The 19977-nt window shown below is 46.6% G+C and overlaps 1 protein-coding gene across 4 annotated transcripts in view; it reads left to right on the top strand.

The window, feature by feature from the left end:
* The window catches only part of MAP2 (microtubule associated protein 2), a 284389-nt gene that overhangs the window by 221001 nt on the left and 43411 nt on the right, over positions 1-19977 (top strand). For 3 of the 4 annotated variants that reach the window (XM_088474119.1, XM_088474118.1, XM_088474117.1), the window contains exon 6: positions 11120-11197. In XM_088474119.1, coding sequence (XP_088330245.1) covers positions 11120-11197 — 78 coding nt within the window. Of the gene's footprint in view, positions 1-11119; positions 11198-14946; positions 15181-19977 lie in introns of all 4 variants that reach the window. The other variant, XM_088474116.1, reaches the window with a different exon arrangement.

Below are 19977 nucleotides of genomic sequence, written 5' to 3'. Positions count from 1 at the left end.
TTAATATAATATTATCAGAAGAAGGCACTGGATGCAGACGAATTAGAGTGGCAGTGCAGCCACGGGTAGAAAGACAGTTTAATAAAATATACAAGTGAGCAAAGTCCAGAATTCCTTAATATAATATTATCAGAAGAAGGCACTGGATGCAGACGAATTAGAGTGGCAGTGCAGCCACGGGTAGAAAGACAGTTTAATAAAATATACAAGTGAGCAAAGTCCAGAATTCCTTAATATAATATTATCAGAAGAAGGCACTGGATGCAGACGAATTAGAGTGGCAGTGCAGCCACGGGTAGAAAGACAGTTTAATAAAATATACAAGTGAGCAAAGTCCAGAATTCCTTAATATAATATTATCAGAAGAAGGCACTGGATGCAGACGAATTAGAGTGGCAGTGCAGCCACGGGTAGAAAGACAGTTTAATAAAATATACAAGTGAGCAAAGTCCAGAATTCCTTAATATAATATTATCAGAAGAAGGCACTGGATGCAGACGAATTAGAGTGGCAGTGCAGCCACGGGTAGAAAGACAGTTTAATAAAATATACAAGTGAGCAAAGTCCAGAATTCCTTAATATAATATTATCAGAAGAAGGCACTGGATGCAGACGAATTAGAGTGGCAGTGCAGCCACGGGTAGAAAGACAGTTTAATAAAATATACAAGTGAGCAAAGTCCAGAATTCCTTAATATTATATTATCAGAAGAAGGCATTAGATGCAGACGAATTAGAGTGGCAGTGCAGCCACGGGTAGAAAGACAGTTTAATAAAATATACAAGTGAGCAAAGTCCAGAATTCCTTAATATAATATTATCAGAAGAAGGCATTGGATGCAGATGAATTAGAGTGGCAGTGCAGCCACTTGTAGAAAGATAGTTTAATAAAATATACAAGTGAGCAAAGCACAGCCTTTCCTCATATCAGAGCACAAATATATGGTATTGGCTGCAAATTAAATAAAGTGTGAAATACAGTAGAATGCCGGTTTAATAAAAGGTACAAGCCCAACATAACTTAATATTATAATACAGCAATATGTCATTGGACGAAAATAAAATAAAGTAGCCAAGCAGTAGCAAATAGAGCGGCAGTTTTATTAAAAAAAAAAAAATACAGGTCGGCAAAGCCCTGCATTTCTAAATAGAATAGCACAAAAAGAGGGCATTAGACGCATATGAATTAGACAAAAAACAAAAAAAGCAGCCTCAGATACATAGAATGACAGTTTAATACATGATTCTGGTTGGTATAGCCTCGCAGGACTTAATAAGAATTGTACAAGAAGATGGCATTTTCCTTGAGCCTTTCCACCCACACTTATGTTGTGGATTAAACAAGGTATGTCACTTTTTGCCTGAAATACTGGGCCCTGTCTCAGACTTACATTTCTTAGATGACCTTTACTAGAAGAAGTAGTTCTTCTGCCAGTTATTAGTACTGAGATGTTCCCGATTCATAGATCTATCCATGGCGACAGCAATAAAGCTGTGTACAGTGGCGTCACTGGGCAATAAATCAAATATACAGTAGCTGCCGCAGCACCGTCACAGTAAGGCAGGAGAGGGACAGACTACAGAATTGTTACCTTGAAAGTCACCCACTACCACAGAATTATAAGCTATATAAGCTATATACTGTGTATGTGTGTATATATATATATACACAGTATATTGCTATATTACTTCTCTCAGTATTATAACAGACAGTAATTTACTGTTCTGTGCTTTCTATTTTTTTGTATGCTATGCTGAGTTCTCTCTATATATGTTCTGGTCTCCAATACATTTTGAGACGCACAATATTGAATTCATTGATTTTTTCCTCTAGAATGTTGATTTGATCAATTACACTAATTTGCAATGATGAAGTGAGAACAGCAACCATGGCTTGAACAACTGCGTTTTGCACCGCTAATAACACACACAAATGCAAATTTTCAAATTACTACATAGGCATACGTGGGGGCTTCCGGTTGCCTGGAAAGCCCCCCTCCCAGGCCACACCATGACCACAATCGAAATAATAATTGAATAGAATTTTACTAGTGCTGCATGCTCTTCTCAGTATCGCAAATGAAATAATTAGCACCACCTGTGGATCTTTTAACATGTGTCAGCCACCAACGTGGAGATCTGGAAACCATACACTGTTCAGGGTGCACTGCTATAGACCATCAATAGGGTTAATTATTAATACTGTGTAATAATACACTATGCAGTGCATAAGGGCACCAATATGTACATATATGTCCAGGGCAGTGCTATGCTCTACTGCTGCTCCCCCAGACCCCCGGACTTGCTCCCATGCTCTGGAATGGTGCCCACATCTGAAATAACAACAGCTCAGGCAGGATGGCCCTATTGCCGCATATAATGGCTTAGTGTGATTGCTGGTCCTGTATATGATGGAATTATGACACACAATACACTTTGTATGACGCATATTAAAGCTGTATAAGTGCTAGTTATGTCCTCTTCATGGACTGGCCACACTCACTCTAAAATCAGGCATCTGGAAACCCCCCTTTAGAAATCTTGCGTTTGCCACTGTACTAATTAATAATATTAAATGTTAGTTAATCTAATATTAATAGTCTTCTTGATGTGCTTCTATTGTGCTGTCTGATTACTTTTGTTTAAGAGAAAAATATATATTTATTTTAGAGCAGAAAGTGTTTTCTAAGTAATATTTTAATACTGTATTTACAGTGCTAGATGAATTATTAAACTTGACAACAGAGACTGTTTACAAAGAATCAAAGATACCATAGTAACTAACAGACCCCATTGTCACGCTGAAGTACAAGTATGTATTAGTAATAGTAGGTGCCTATATGATACCACTTAATTGTACAGTAGTAGAATATTGAGAGATGTTTGATGCACAACTTTCCAGTCTATAGGGCTCTGATTTCCATTATGTTTTATATGCTGACTAGTTAATGAAATGCCATAAGACTCAGTTCAATGCACATGTATAACTAGAGCACGAAATGGCATTCCACTGAATGTGGAAGCAAAAGTGGAACATTAATATGTATTTCCACCATTTTGCATATATGCACATGCTGCACATATAGCGCAGTTCGCGAAAGTGTCAGGAGACATGTGTATTCTGCACTTGGACCCTTGCCAGCCAATCAGTGGCCGCTGCCATGGGAACAAGCTGCTGATTGGCTGTTAGTGACTGTCTCTAAGCCAATCGGCGGGCTAGCCATTGATTGACAGACAGTCACAGCCAATCAGCGGTGTGTTCCTCTCTCTCTCTCTCTCTCTCTCTCTCTCTCTCTCTCTCTCTCTCTCTCTCTCTCTCTCTATATATATATATACAGTCAGGTGCATAAATATTGGGACATTGACAGAATTCTCATATTTTGGCCTCTATTCACCACCACAATTGCTTTGAAATGAAGCAAACAAGATGTGCTTTAACTGCAGACTTTCAGATTTAATTTGAGGGTAATTACATCCAAATCAGGTGAACGGTGTAGGAATTACAACGGTTTCTATATGTGCCTCCCACTTTCTACTTCAGGGTCCATAGGGTATCCACAGGATACCTTGGGGTATAGGTGTGACGTCAGTCGCAGGGCACCAAAGAGTTAAGCTTTCAGCCTCCCAGGATGCACTAGGTCCCCCTCCTATACCCCGCCCCCGGGCCAAGGCACCTCAGTTTAGTTTGGTGCCCGGCCGGAGTCGGGTGCACCTGTTGGAGTGGGGGCTAGAAGAGCCCCTGAAGCTTATTCTTCATGCAGCTGTGGCTGCACAACTGGATGTACAGCATGGACAGTCAGTCCTGACGTCCATGCTGTCTTCCCTACACCCCGCCGGTACCAGAACGCCGGTACTGATCCGGGGATGCTGGTGGGCGTCTGGGGTCACAGCTAGCGGTGACCCCAGATGCTCCGGACCATGGCCGGATTCAAGGGGGACAGAGGTAAGCAGCGGGGTCCCGCGGTGGGTCCCCGCTGATCACATGGTCCTAAGTCCCCAGGCAGGGGGCTCCCTGGGGACTGGCTGCAGCGTGGAGCAGCAGAGCGGTAGCGCTGCGGCGTCCCAGGGGTTAAATGCATGCCAGGGGAGCGCGCCTTCCCTGTCTCACAGCCGGCGCCTCCCCCGCTGCACACAGCCCTCTCTGCATGCTGCCGACTGGTCCTGTGGCAGCGCTCCTCCCCCAGGCCAGCCTCCTCTCTGCTCCTCGGCGGCCATCTTCTCCAGAACGCATGGTGAACGCTGCTGGAAGCGCTGGACGGAAGCATCGTGGTCTGGGTCCCCCCGCATACCTCTCCTCCGCTGTGGTCAGGTCTGTGTATGCGGCGCTGTGTCCTACCAGGCCCTGTGTCTGTGTAGTTGAGTGATCAGCGCTGTTAGTGCAGGAATTGTTATTTCTCTGCATTGTATGTGACTGTGCTAGCGCTGCTGCCTGTAATCTTTTCTTCATCTAAACTGTCAGCTTTATTACTGTCCCTGTTCTTTCTGCTAAAGCCCTTGCGGTGCGGTGCTGCAGGGTGGTCTCTCGCCTATTTAATACTTAATTGGTGAGAGAGGTCACATACGTGGTGCCATCATGTCTGAAAGTGATTTTCCCCTCCGGCTACAGTGTACCACGTGCAAAGTACCGTTAGCGGAGGGGGAGGGTAGCGCGGAGGGCCTTTGCCGGCAGTGTTTGTCCATGGCGCGGCCTATTACGGTTACAGCACCGGTACAGGAGCCGCCCTGGGCTTGTTTCGCTCAGGCGTTAACAGCTTTAGTGGGCCAGTTAGCTCCGCAGCCCGCGTTTACTCCGATGGGTTTGTCCCAGCAGTCTGTGGTGTCGTCACCCATGCAGGGGTTCCCACGACAATTGGTGGTACCCCACAGTCTCCCTATTACCCCGCTCCCGGGTTCTCAGGAGCCAGCGTGGGTTAACTCCCTGACGAGTTCTGTACAGCGCTTGTCGGATGTGTTGCAAGGGGAGTCTGTGATGCGGTCTCATAAAAGGCCGGTGGCGTCTCTGTCCGCTCCTTATGAGGATGACGAAGGGATGTCTGATGATGGGGAGATTCTAGATCCTTACGATCAGGAACCTCTCCATACTAAGGACGCTGATGCTAAGTCCAAAGTATATATTCCTGGACTTATTCGGGCGGTCCGCACAGCCTTGGTGATTGAGGACGAAGTTCCCCCAGCGGCTAAATCTAAGTATGCCTTTTTCAAAGATGTGAAGGGCGATGCCACAGTCTTTCCTCTTTCGGGTCAGTTGGTGGACCATTTAGAGGAGGCGTGGAAACAACCTGGCAAAAGATACCAGCCGCAGAGACGCCTGGCGGTGGCTTATCCGTTCGCGGATAATTATTTTGCGAAGTGGGAATCCCCTCCACAGGTGGATTCTCACGTGACCCGTCTTGTCCGTAGTGCCACATTGCCGATGCCATCCATGTCCTCCCTTAAGGATGCAAGGTAGAAATCTGCCTGAAGTCCGCTTATTCCCTTGCAGGGGGGGCAGCACGGCCGGCTATGGCCATTTGCTGGGTTGCCAGAGCGATGGAGCGCTGGGCGGATTCATTAGAGGCTTCTTTTGAATCCGACTGTCCGGCCGATCAGGCGGAGTTGATTGGCAATCTCCGTGATTCGGCCACCTACATCAACGAGGCGGCTCTAGACATTAGTACTCTGGTGTCTAGAATTTCTTCAGCAGCGGTAGCTGCTCGTCGCACCTTGTGGCTGCGATCCTGGAAGGCGGACGCAGATTCCAAGAAAGGTCTGGAAGCGTTGCCGTTTACCGGAGAAGTTCTCTTCGGTCCGGATCTGGATAAGATTGTGGCCACGCTGGCGGCAGCCAAATCTGCCTGTCTCCCGTCGGCCGCTGCTCCTTCTGGTTCGGGACCATCGTCCTTTCGGTCATCTAGGGCCCAGGGCAGGCCCAAACCACAGTCGTTTCCTCGACAGGCTGGCCCTAAGAAATCGGTCAAGCCCCGGAAGCAGGCATGGAGTACCAGACGTCCGGCCCCCAAGCCAGATGACAAGCCTGCGGCCTGACGGTCCGGGCCTCCCTTTGGGGGATCCCAGGGTGGGAGGCCGCCTGCTACAGTTCGCCCAGTGTTGGTCGACCACTACGACAGACACTTGGGTTCTGGAGGTGGTTTCTCACGGATACGCCCTCTCCTTCCGGCACAGACCCCCGGCTCGCTTCTTCACCACGGGTCTCCCATCAGACCGGAACAAGGCTACGGAGCTGCGGAAGGTATTGCACACTATGCTCCAGGCTGGAGTTATAGTGGCGGTTCCATTCTCCCAGAGGGGCCAGGGTTTCTATTCAAATCTATTTTTGGTACAGAAACCCAATGGGTCATATCGTCCGATTCTCAACCTCAAAGCACTCAACAAGTCTTTGCGGGTCCCGAAGTTTCGGATGGAGACCCTACGGTCCATCATTCTGGCGCTGGAACCTGGGGACTACTTGGTGTCATTGGACATACAGGACGCTTACCTGCATGTCCCTATTCTTTGGCGCCATCAACAGTTCCTCAGGTTCGCAATCAGCAGCGACCACTTCCAGTTTCGGGCGTTACCTTTTGGCCTGGCAACAGCACCACGTGTTTTCACCAAGGTGATGGCGGTCATGGCGGCTTCTCTGCGGCTGCAGGGAGTCCGCATGTTGCCGTATTTGGACGACCTGTTATTGGTGGCAGGATCTCCAGAGCTCCTGTTACGCCACTTGGACCTGACCATTGCACTGCTGCAACGGCACGGCTGGCTAATCAACTGGCAGAAGTCCACTCTAATCCCGTCTCGGAGGATTCTGCATCTTGGAGCCTTATTGGACTCGGGACAGCAAAGGATCTTCGTGACGGAGGACAAGATCTCTGCTTTACAGTCAAGGGTGCGCAGTTGTCTGCACAGCCGCCGGGTGTCCTTACACTCGGCGATGAGGTTACTGGGCTCCATGGTGTCGGTGTTCGACATGGTGGAATACGCCCAGTTTCACTCCAGATCTCTGCAGCACCTGATCCTGTCCAAGTGGAACGGGCTGACTCAGTCTCTGAAGTCCCAGACGATTGTGCTCACCCAGGAGGTTCGCCTGTCCCTTACGTGGTGGTTACAGACGACCCACCTCAACAAGGGACGTCCGTTCTGGGTTCCAAATTGGGTCCTGTTGACAACGGACGCCAGTCTTCGGGGCTGGGGAGCAGCTTGTTCCAGGGCAGGTGGACGCCGACAGAAGCGGAGCTTCCAATAAATATCTTGGAACTCCGTGCGGTCTTCAATGCTCTCCAGCAGGCACAGCGGTTTCTCCAGGATCGCCCGGTGCAGGTCCAGTCGGACAACGCTACCACCGTGGCCTACATAAACAGGCAAGGAGGAACTCGCAGTCGGGCGACTCTCGTAGAGGTCTCTCGGATCCTGGTTTGGGCGGAGCGCAATCTTCCGGCCATATCAGCGGTCTTCATCCCGGGAGTGCTCAATTGGGAGGCGGACTTTCTAAGTCGCCAGGACGTTCATCCGGGGGAATGGTCCCTGCACCCGGACGTTTTTCAACTACTGGTGGACAGGTGGGGTCTTCCAGAAATCGACCTCATGGCGTCCCGGCACAACAACAAGTTGCCGGTGTACGGGTCTCGCACAAGAGACGAAGGGGCGTCTCTGGTGGATGCTCTGTCCGTACGGTGGACGTTCCGGTTCGCATACCTGTTCCCTCCGGTCTCCCTTCTTCCACGGGTAATCCGGAAATTCAAACAGGAAGGAGGGACGCTCCTGTTGATAGCTCCCGCGTGGCCCAGACGGCACTGGTTCTCAGACCTTCAGGGTCTGTCCGTGGACATTCCTCTGCGGTTGCCGCTACGACCGGACCTTCTGTCTCAGGGTCCTTGCCTTCACCCGGACCTGACTCGGCTGTCTTTGACAGCGTGGCTGTTGAGACGGCCATGCTGAGGTCCCGGGGGTTTTCCAGCTCTGTGGTGCGTACCATGTTGCGAGCTCGGAAACCGTCTTCCGCGAGGATATACCATCGCGTGTGGCATACGTTCTTCCAGTGGTGTCGACCGAGAGGTTATGCACCGCGGGAGTTTCGTCTGTCTCGGATTCTCGCCTTCCTGCAAGCGGGACTAGATCATGGGCTTCGCCTTGCTTCTTTGAAGGTACAGGTTTCGGCCCTATCTGTCTGGTTTCACCGTAGGATTGCTACAATCCCGGATGTGCGCACCTTTATGCAGGGTGTTCTCCGCATTCAGCCGCCCTTTGTTCCACCTGTGGCGCCTTGGGATTTGGCTGTGGTCCTGAGGGCTCTCCAAGGACCGCCGTTTGAACCACTGGGCTCAGTGGATCTTAAATGGCTAACAGCTAAGACTGTTTTCCTTCTGGCCATTGCTTCGGCCAGACGTGTTTCTGAGTTAGGGGCTCTTTCTTGTAGACCCCCTTTCTTGGTTTTTTATGGGAACAGGGCAGTGCTCCGCACTCGGCCCGAGCTTCTTCCCAAAGTTGTTTCCCAGTTTCATATTAACGAGGAAATAGTTGTTCCGGCCTTTAACTCACCGGGTCTTTCCGTGGGTGAGGCCTCTTTGGATGTTGTGCGGGCCTTAAGGACTTATGTTGACCGCACTTCTTCGTTTAGGAAGTCGGACGCTTTGTTTGTCCTCTTTGGCTTCCGTAAAAAGGGTTGGCCTGCTTCAAAGCAAACTTTGGCAGCCTGGATCCGTATGGCTATTTCTGAAGCTTATCTTCATGAAGGCCTACCGGTCCCTCCTTCTCTGAAGGCTCATTCCACTAGGTCTGTGGGTCCTTCGTGGGCATCCCCAAGGTATCCTGTGGATACCCTATGGACCCTGAAGTAGAAAATATGAGATATGGTAAGAACTTACCCTTGTTATCTCTATTTCTACGAAGTCCATAGGGTTCCACAGGACTCCCGCCCTGTCGCACCTGTGCTGCAGATGGGCTTTGCTCTGGTCACCGGTTTTCCGTCTCCCTCTGGTGAGAATGTGATTCTTGTATGTGTCCAGATCTTTGTTCTCTCTCTTCCTTCTCCTCCTCCGGCCTATGGCTTGGTAACTAACTGAGGTGCCTTGGCCCGGGGGCGGGGTATAGGAGGGGGACCTAGTGCATCCTGGGAGGCTGAAAGCTTAACTCTTTGGTGCCCTGCGACTGACGTCACACCTATACCCCAAGGTATCCTGTGGAACCCTATGGACTTCGTAGAAATAGAGATAACAAGGGTAAGTTCTTACCATATCTCATATTTTTTAAGGGGCCAAAAGTAATGGGACAAACGAAACAATCCTAAATCTAACTTTCACTTTTTAATACTTTGTTGCAAATCCTTTGCATGCAATTACAGCCTGAAGTCTGGAACGCATAGACATCACCAGATACTGGGTTTCATCCCTGGTGATGCTCGGCCAAGCCTCTACTGCAAATGTCTTCAGTTCCTGCTTGTTCTTGGGGCATTTTCCCTTCAGTTTTGTCTTTATCAAGTGAAATGCATGCTCAATCGGATTCAGGTCAGGGGATTGACTTGGCCATTGCATAACATTTCACTTTTTAGCCTTAAAAAACTCTTTGGTTGCTTTTGCAGTATGCGTCGTGTCATTGTCCATCTGCACTGTGAAGCGCCGTCCAATGAGTTCTGAAGCATTTGACTGAATATGAGCATATAATATTGCCCGAAACACTTCAGAATTAATTCTGCTGCTTTTGTCAGCAGTTACATCATCAATAAATACAAGGAAACCAGTTCCATTGGCAGCCATACATGTCCATGCCATGACACTACCACCACCATGCTTCACTGATGAGGTGGTATGTTTTGGATCATGAGCAGTTCCTTTCCTTCTCCATACTCTTCTCTTCCCATCACTCTGGTACAAGTTGATCTTTGTCTCATCTGTCCATAGGATGTTGTTCCAGAACTGTAATGGCTGTTTTAGATGTTGTTTGGCAAACTCTAATCTGGTCTTCCTGTTTTTGTGGCTCACCAATGGTTTATATCTTGTGGTGAACCCTCTATATTTACTCTTGTGAAGCCTTCTCTTGATTGTTGACTTTGACACATATACACCTACCTCCTGGAGAGTGTTCTTGATTTGGCCAATTGTTGTGAAGGGGTTTTTCTTCACCAGGGAAATAATTCTTCTGTCATCCACCACAGTTGTTTTCCGTGGTTTTCCGGGTCTTTTGGTGTTGCTGAGCTCTCCGCTGCGTTCTTTCTTTTTAAGAATGTTCCAAACAGTTGATTTGGCCACACCTAATGTTTTTGCTATCTCTCCGATGGGTTTGTTTTGATTTTGATTTTTGAGAGTCGACAGCAACTGATTCTAAATGCAAATGTCACACCTAGAATCAACTCCAGACCTTTTACCTACTTAATTGATAATGAAATAACGAGGGAATAGCTCACACCTGTCCATGAAATAGCTTTTGAGTTGATAGTCCCATTACTTTTGGCCCCTTAAAAAGTGGGAGGCACATATAGAAACCATTGTAATTCCTACACCATTCACCTGATTTGGATGTGATTACCCTCAAATTAAATCTGAAAGTCTGCAGTAAAATCACATCTTCTTTGTTTCATTTCAAAGCCATTGTGGTGGTGAATAGAGGCCAAAATATGAAAATTCTGTCAATGTCCCAATATTTATGCACCTGACTGTATATATAGTCATGGCGTATTTACATTGTAAATATAATAGATAGATTACATGGTAGATAGATAGACAGTACTATAATCTTCAAGCCATTGTTTCAAATAAAACATAATGCAAATAAACAGTTGGTGAAAATGCAGCTGAAATACTTTGCTGGGCTTCTGCCTAGAGCAGGGGTGGGCAATAAGCGGACCCAGGCTTTTTCCGAACTACACATCCCAGCATGTCCTGCCATCGTTTTGCTATTTGGCCATGCTAAAACTGTTGCAGGGCAGGCTGGGATGTGTAGTTCAACAGCAGCTGGAGGGCCACGTATTACCCAACCCTGATCTCGAACCTTTTAAACTGCTTTAGAGACCCAGACCCCATTTGTGGCATCCTTGATGTACTGACTGTTTATGTGCACTCAGTGGTAATGTAACGTTTTCCGTGTCTCTTCTTCCTGGTGGATTATTGTCATTTTAGTTACCTGTATTTATTTGCTTTGAATTCTAGCTGTCGAAGATACGACCCACCTGCCGCCTTCCCCTCCCCCTTCACCAGCGTCAGAACAGATGGGAACGGTGGAGGAAGGTAAGGTATTCTCATGGGATAGGTCCCTTGTGAATTTTGATATAGAAAGAATATATTAAAAATGGGGAAAAGATGATGCACAGAACCAATTACCAATCTGGAAATCCTGCTGGTCTTTCATACGTGCTGGTTATTGTGTTGGTGTTACCACCCATCCCCCAACATTCATCTTCAAGTCTCTCAGTCATGTTGTATCCTCAGTCGCTCTATGACATTAGAATGCACAGATCACATTAGAGGGCACAGATCACATTAGAGGGCACAGGTCACATTAGGGGGCCCCTGATCCTCTTTCTAGTACACAAACTAGTATTGCAAAAGTAGGACGCATTTCTTTTCTTTACTGTCAAAATGTTCCCGCTACAAATAAGTCTATGTAACGGGTTTATTACATTATTTACATTTTCAGGACAACAAAAAAAACAAAACATTAAGAAGTCTTTTAGGAGTAAGAGTAGTTGTAGAGATTGAGATAGGTGGAAGATTGGGCTTGGATTAGGCACTGGTCTGACTCTAGGGAATCAGTATGATTTACCGCCGGACGCAAGTTGGAATCCCGACAGCGGCTGCCCGACATGGGTGAAAATCCTGATTGTCCCTAAGGTAAGTATAGACTAATCTAATTCTCTCCCCTAACCCTAACCCTCCTTAGGGGTGCCTAACACTAACCTTCCTCCCAGTGCTTAACTGTTTGTGCTACCCTAATTATTTATTATTATTATTTATTACCAGGTATTTATATAGCTCACACATATTCCGTAGCGCTTTACAGAGAATATTTGGCCATTCACATCAGCTCCTGCCCCAGTGGAGTTTACAATCTATATATTCCCTACCACAGGTTCACACATACCAGGGTTTTTGTTGGACAATTACCAGTATATTTTTGGAGTATGGGAGGAAGCCTGAACACCTGGAGGCAGGGACGAAACTAGGATTTTTGTCACGCGGGGCAAGACAGTAATTTGGCACCCACCCCTTGGTAATTCCCCCATAGTAATGTCCCATTTAGCAGTGCACCTATAGTATAGCTCCCTGAGGCAATGCCCCTGTAGTAGTGCCCATATAGTAATGCCCCTGTAGTAGTGCCTCCATAGTAATGCCCCTGTAGTGCCCGTATAGTAATGCCCCTGTAGTGCCCTTAAAGTAATGCCCCTGTAGTGCCCTTATAGTAATGTCCCTGTATTGCCACTTTTTACACACACACAAAAAGAAAAAGAAACAATACTTACCTTAAACCCTGCTCATGTGTGCGCCGCCGTCTGGTCCGCCCGGCTGCTCCTCGGAACTATGGGAGAGACGTCATGACGTCTCTCCCATAGTGTCCGTGGGGAGAGCCGGAAGCTGGAGTTCAGGAGAGAACTCCAGCCTCCGGCTACCGCGGCGCTGCAGGGAAGGAGCCGGGCGCCCGCTGGTAATAACATCTCAGCGGGAGTCCGGCTTGGAGCCTCCCTGCGGCGCCGGGCTGGAGGACACTGGAGTTGCACGTGCACTTCGAGCCCCCCCCCCCCCTAGTTGCAGCCCTGCCGGAGGAAACCCACGCAAGCACAGAGACAATACAAAACTATCCGTCTCTCACAATAAGATAAATCCAAACTAATACGAACTTGCGCTAATTTGGCGAACATATCCAGGCCAAAGCCGAACCGCTCATCTCTACTTAAATTGTTTATCTTCTTCTGTCTAAATTAATATACGGGCCGATTGAGTGTTAAAAGCCTTTTTGGAAAGCATTACACTATTATTAAACACTGGGAGATCACATGTGATTAAGAAACCGATTATATTATATTTTATATAATACTTTTTCCCTCTTGGAAACCAGAGACCAAGTTCTGATTTATCTGACGTTTTAGTGCATTACGAGATATCACTTCTTGGGTCGGCAATTTCAGACATATTAAGGTTTCATCATGTGGGCTGTTTGTACTCATTAGTAACATGAAAATTAGGGTTTGCATTGACTTTGGTATTCAGCAGAATGTTTCATAGATCTAGCACTAATCCAAATCTTACAATTTGGACTCCATACACCATATATAATCTGGGGTTGGGTACGGGATGTTGGCGCTCTGTATCCCGGCGGTCAGAATCCCGATGCCGGCTTCCCGCCAGGGTTATGATACAGACACCTGTCGGTCGATATCCTTACCCTCCCCCTCTCCCTACCCCTAACCTTCCCCCCCCAATGCCTAAAGCTAACCTCCCCCCTAGTGCCTAAACCTAACCTCCCCGCACCCTAAACATAACCCTCCCCCTAGAGCCTAACTCTTCCCCTAACCCCATTACTTACTTTCAGGATCCCGCATTGCCATTCTGAACGCCAGAATCCCCGCAGTCGGGATGACTGCATCCCCTAATCTGCAGTAAATACACTATAATGAATTATATATTGACACCATACCTACAGTATGAACAAGCCATTGCCCAACCTTATTCTAGATTGCTTTTTGCTTGTGCAGTACAGTAATGATAGTATGCACACCACCTTCTCTCTCTTCAACAGTTTCCATATCCCCCCCCCCCCCTACTGTATAGTATATACAGTAGTGCATCTATATCATGCTTGTCCCATTTGAAATGTTCAGGGGTCTGTAAAGCACACTTTAAAAATCTTCTGTTGGTCATGCTTAATTGGGAGAGAACTTTCTGGATAGTTTTGAAAGCAGTCTAAAGGCACGCATCCGCTAGAAGACAGGCAAACGTCTGCACGATTATGACATTGTACTTGTGCAGTCGTTTGTCAGTCTGTGATGAGCCTGCATTGAACGAGCATTCGTTCAATGTAGGCTCATCAATCATCTGCAAACATGTTGAATCTGACGTTATCGTCAGGTTGTACAAAATATTTGTCTGATGATAGATGTCTAAACGACCAGCGGGAGCGCCCATCGCTGGTCGTTTTAGACATTTTTCTTAACGATTTTCAAACTATTTGCGAACGATTATTGAACGATAACGGTATCGTCATTGTTCAATCGCTCTAGTGGATGTGTGCCTTTATGTTTTCATCCATGGTGCGGCAAATACTACGTATGCGTTGCTCTTTAAAAACCAATTAAGGTGGACACTGATTATCTAAAAGTGACAATAAACTTGACAAAAGTGCAGTGATGAACAATGGGGGCCTGGTTCTGATTTGAAGGCAAGTGCAAAAGCAGACGCATCCCGTGGACACTCGCAGACTGCGCATGCGCCCTAGTAAGTAATAGCAGACAGCGCATAATCCGCACCAATGCATGCGCACACGGACAGAGATCAAGAGAGCATGCCGTTTCGCTTTGTAACTGGCGGGATCTCACTTTCCTGGGTGGCGACTGGGGCGGCTTCCGCGCAGGTGCAGAGGTGGGAGTGTTGTAGGTGTGTAGCCAGTTCTGTGGTTTGTATGAAGCGTGCGTACGAAGATTCGACGCCTGTTTCCGACGAATCGTTTGCACCCAGCATGGGGTAGGAGTAAGTCTCAATACTTATGATGACGGCTACGTCTGCAGACCGAAAAACAGTGGGCGGTGCGGCCTTTTGCTTGCAGACGGACAAACACTTGCATCAGAGCAAGCAGTAACATTGGCCGCCGCGGCCGTATGGAAAATTGTCAGCTTTGCGTGCGACTCCGAACCAGGGCCCTATTTGTGCATCTTTTACGGCTAGTGTCTTCCGCACACCATCCCTTACACAACGATCCTGTGAATGTCTTGTCTGTTCTCTTCATGTCACCTTGTTTTTCATCCCCCCCCCCCCACCTTCAAAAGAAGAGAGAGTTAAGGGTCCCGAGCCTGAGAAAGAAGAGGCAGACGCTCAGGGGGGAGAAACCAGGTCACCTGAGACCTCCATCGTGGGGCTCAGCAAGGTCCAATCAGATTCAGGCTCTGATGTCGCACAACACCAGGAAGGAAGTGTTGTTTACGAGATCACTGAGGACACAAATGTTGCAAAAAGTGAAAGCGAATCCTCTGCTGTTGTTTTGCCTTCCTTACCGGAGGAAGGTGTGTTCTGTGTACTCTGTGCATGAAGCTTCTCCCCGAGCCAAACCTATCTTAAGTGCTTATCCAAGGCTGCTCCATTTACGTGTTGTCATTATTATTGGCTTTGACATTCTGCTAAGCTGACTGCAACCTGTTACGTGTCACCGATGATGATGCCGTTTCCTACCTCAATAGCTGACCCGCAGGTTACTGTGCCATGATACAAATACGCTTTGCCGCTAAGCTGTTGCTTCATGTTAGTCTTCCTCTCCCATGTCAGACGTGTTTGCCAGTCACATTGCTGAAAACTGTATTTCTCTCTGATTTATTTATTTTTCTACTCATTTATTTTACTACTTAAATTAATTTTCTCTTCATGTAGATGCTCAATTTATAAACTTGATTTTTTTTTATATTTTTTTAAATATCTCATTTGTTTAATTTATTTTATTTATTTTTTTGTTTGGTTTCTTGATCTTCGTTTTTTATTTTTTGTGTTCAACAACTGCTGTTTTTTATCTTCTTCTTTGTAGCATGTCCTTATCCATCCATTGCCGCCTGCGGCTGCCCATTACAGAGCTATGAGTTGGCTATTTATTTTTCTTGCCTTGATAATTGTGTATCTCTTACTGTTTCTTTTCCTCTTTGTATGTGTGTGTGTTGCAGGTACAAATGCGCGAGATGTAATATCCGCACCTGTATATAAAATATACCGACCTAAATATTGCAAGCGGTAGATAGATTAAAACATTTCATGCAGGGCGTCAGAAAGTGGTGATAGTAACCGTAACAAAAAATGCACCGAGGAATCCTGCAGGATTTAATGGACTCACGGTTGGGTCTCAATCAGGACCTTCAGGAAATATGTTTTGTGCGGCTATAAAAAAAAAAAAAAATGTTGCCAACTATCCTTATTAAAAATGCTAAAATATAGGCTCTGGTTGCCACTGACATTGTGTTAAGGAAAGTTTAAATGAAAATAAGCAAATGACGTCCTTTTTAAAAGACACAGCCTTTTTTTTCTCTAATTGATCCCTATATTCCCTTCTATTCAGTATTGTTCTATCTTGAATAAGTGTTTAGAGCTTTGTAAGATGTCTAGTGCATCCGTGTCAGTTTACCTAGAGACACCTATCACAACAGGGCCTGATTCAGACCCGCTCGCAAGCGTGTCGATGGTGGCCCAGTGCGCACGCGCGAGCCCTGGAGCGAGCGCAAAAAGCACTCGCTCCGTGGCTCACTACAAAATGTTGATCGACATCTCGCCCCGTTTTGTAGGCGTGGCAGGGGGGTGGCTTCACAAACGGAGGGGGACCCGTACGAATGCCTGCCGTTTGTGGGCAACCCCACTGACATCACCAGTGATGTCAGTGGGAGAGCTTCCGGCTCTATTAGAGCCAGAAGCTCTCTGGGGCTTGCGGCCACAAGACCCTACCACGAGGGTCTTGGCACAAACCCGATGGTCGCGATGGTCTTGACCATCGCGACCATCATCCTGGCCGCTCGCAATAGCTGTGGGTGGTCCTGAAAAAAAAAAAAAGCGCCCTGATTCAGAGCGAGCGCTCTTTCAGAGCGTCAGTCTCTGAATCAGGCCCACAGACTTTAATATACTGCCTCATTTTTCTGATACTGGCTTTTAACACTGGCATCAAGGTAGAAGAAAAAGTCTCAACCTGTGGTGTATGCACCCAAGTAACACCTGTGGTAGATTCTTGTGGCAATTTGGAGGAGATTTATCAATCCTGCTAAAGAAGACCAGTGGAGGTGTTGTCAATAGCAACTAATCAGCAACCAATCATTTGTCTAGCACATTCTAAGAAAAGATAGCTGTAATCTGATTGGTCGCTTTAGGCAACGCTCCTTTTGTCCTGGTAGAAGGTTTAATGAATCTCCCCCTTGAGCACACTCTGGTGAAATACCATATAAAAGTGCAGGTTTATTACATGAAAAAAATACATTAGAATGTGCTCACAGGAAAGCAATTTATCCAGGCTTATCTGAACTGTTATCTGTGATATGATGGACCAGTGGAGTCCATCATATCTCCTGAAAAAGTTGTGACAAACGAAACGCATTGGGTGAGCTCCCACACTGTTTCTGGCATAACGAGATGTACTTGGAATTAGCTAGACTGGACAATTTCTAAACAACTCAGAAAGAAACAAGGCGCAAAATAAGATAAAAATATAAAATAAAACTATGTCACATTAATGCAGCTCCCAAGTCAAGTAACCTGTAACACTCTGTTATGAAAAACACAAAGAAACGTGTATGGTGATTGCAACAAACACCAGTAGGAGCGCAAAAACAATAAAAAACTAATATTCTAAATATATCAAATGCATTTTGTTAATAAAACATTAGTATAAGATTAAACAACCATACTGTCATATGAGCAGCATACATACAAAACCACATACAATCTGCATATCAATAGAAGAGGGTTCATTATCTCCGATACTTCTGAATGGCTGAAAACAAGTCCTGGATAGAAATATTTAGTATCCTTTAGTGGTATAAAACCACAGATATTTGTAATTAGTCTTATTACGAATCCACAATTGTGTAATGTTGATTAATGTTCTGCATCCAATCAGCACTGTTGGAATTTACAAAGTGTCTCTTGCTGACTCATGTGTGTTCACACACGGACCCCCAGGTGCAAGGATAGTACATATAGGGTCCTCAGGATCATGAGAGTAAGGGCCTGATTCATCACAGATTTCAACTGCAACAGCGTACGCAGATCAGTCGGTGGTGTGTACTGCTTATGCGTATGCAGCGCAATGCGCGTGCGTGAGTTAGCATTGCGATCGTACTGCGATCACCTACGCAGATACTAAGCCATCGCAGATCGAGGGACGGGACATCGGCGTAGGAGGGGAATGACACAGGAAGTGGCAGCGGAAACGCAGGCGTGTCTGTTCGTTTGAACGCCCTTACTTGGGCGTGCATGAATTAGCCACTGCGACGGCATACACAGCTTGAGTACTTACCACGTGCGACGAGGTTAACGATTTCTGAGTAAGGTCTGACCTGTTGTAATTGTGCGCGAGGGGCCGATGTTACTCGATGTTCCTGAAGTATAGGCTGCACTGCAAGGTATTATGGATGTGAGATAGCGGTAGTGGGCGTCTCTATGCTGGCTGTGCGATAGCTTTCATTAGCATATTTTCGCAGCAACCTGCATGTGTAATCGCAGTAGCGATCCGTAGTGAATCAGGCCCTGTATCGTAATTAAAAGCAGATATCCTGTTTGCTTGTAATAGTCTTAATATGTATACAGTGGCCACCTCTGATGTTGGGTGAAGAGTCCATTTCTGAACGGTTTCGTGATATTTGGACTCCAACAGTGGACAGATTGGATAGCTTGCCTGGCAACTCACCCTAACACGGAAGCTAGTTAAGCTAATTAAGTTTCACCTGAAATAATTGCTTTCTTGTGAGCATATTTTAATTTAGGAAAACAATATATGTTAAACAAAATAGGATGGATCTTTATAAACATGCGCATATGAAAAAGATCGCTCCATTGCGTCCCACATCGCTGCTGACAATCAGGCCCGTTATGTCAACTTGACAAACAATTAATAGGACGTTGGAAAAGATTTCAAGATATTTGGTAAACATTTATAATGTCCATGCTAATTTTTCTTACAAAATGGCACACTTAGGAAGGAAGGACAGTTTAATTTGACTAAAGGTGCGTACACACTGGCCGATATTTTGAACGATAACGATATCGTTCAGTATATAGGCCAGTGTGTATGCTGTCAACGACCGGCAATGCGCACTTCTGCTGTTCGTTGACGACATCTGACATCGGCCGTCCTTGCAGGGCAACCAGACGATATCGTCAAGTTCTGCAAGTCTGGGGATGAGGGAGGGTTCCCGGTACTGAACGATATCGTTCATGATATCATTCAGTGTGTGTGCTCAATGTCATTAACGACATTGAGCACACCACTGCCGAGGACACACTAGACGATATCGCTCATGGAGGGATGTAGTCTGGAAGCCGATGGTCTAAATGCTGACCTCCGGCTTCCAGACTCTCTAATCCCGGCGTGGTACTAATGACAGGCGTCGAAACTCGATGCCCGTCATTAACCATACGCCGGAAGATCGACGCCCGGCATACCAAACGAGGATAAGCCGGTCACGGACAGCCGTGGGGGGGGGGGTTAGGTTTAGGGCTCCCGGGGGGACATAGGGTTAGGCACCCCCCCAGGAGGATTAGGTTTAGGCTAGGGGAAGGGGGGTTTAGGCACCCCAGGGGGGAGGTTAGGGTTAGGCACTCCCCCGGTGGACTTAGGTTTAGGCAGCGGGGAAGGGGGGGTTAGGTTTAGGCACTTAGAGGGGGGATTAGGGTTAGGTATTTGGGGGGAGGTTAGGGTTAGGCACCCCTAAGGGAGGGTTAGGGAGTAGAATTAGGTTAGCGATACTTACCTTAGGGACGATCGGGATCTTCACCCTTGCCAGGCTGCCGCTGTCGGGATTTGAACCGCCGGCCCCTCTTGGAGCATATCATCTAGTGTGTATGCACCTTTAGAAGAATATAGCAAAACAGAGAGTAGAAACATCACAAAAAAAAGGCTGTATCTTTTGACCTCATAACTTTAATAACAACCAAGTATAAAAATAAATCTCAATTAGCAGTGTGGCAACACGTCTTATAAAGTTGGTCGCTAGTTCTTCCGTTAACCAAAAGCAATATAATGCAATTTTAACAGGCGAAACAAGTTACTGTATACAGAAATTTAAGCACCGACGAAAGGCACATCTATTTCAAATGCAGTATACAGTATATTAGACAAC

The sequence above is a fragment of the Taudactylus pleione genome, unplaced genomic scaffold (genome assembly GCF_031769625.1).
Source record: "Taudactylus pleione unplaced genomic scaffold, aTauple2 ptg000147l, whole genome shotgun sequence".
Lineage (NCBI taxonomy): Eukaryota > Metazoa > Chordata > Amphibia > Anura > Myobatrachidae > Taudactylus > Taudactylus pleione.
The sequence above is the reverse complement of the archived record's forward strand: the minus strand, read 5'-3'. Positions and strand labels throughout refer to the sequence as shown.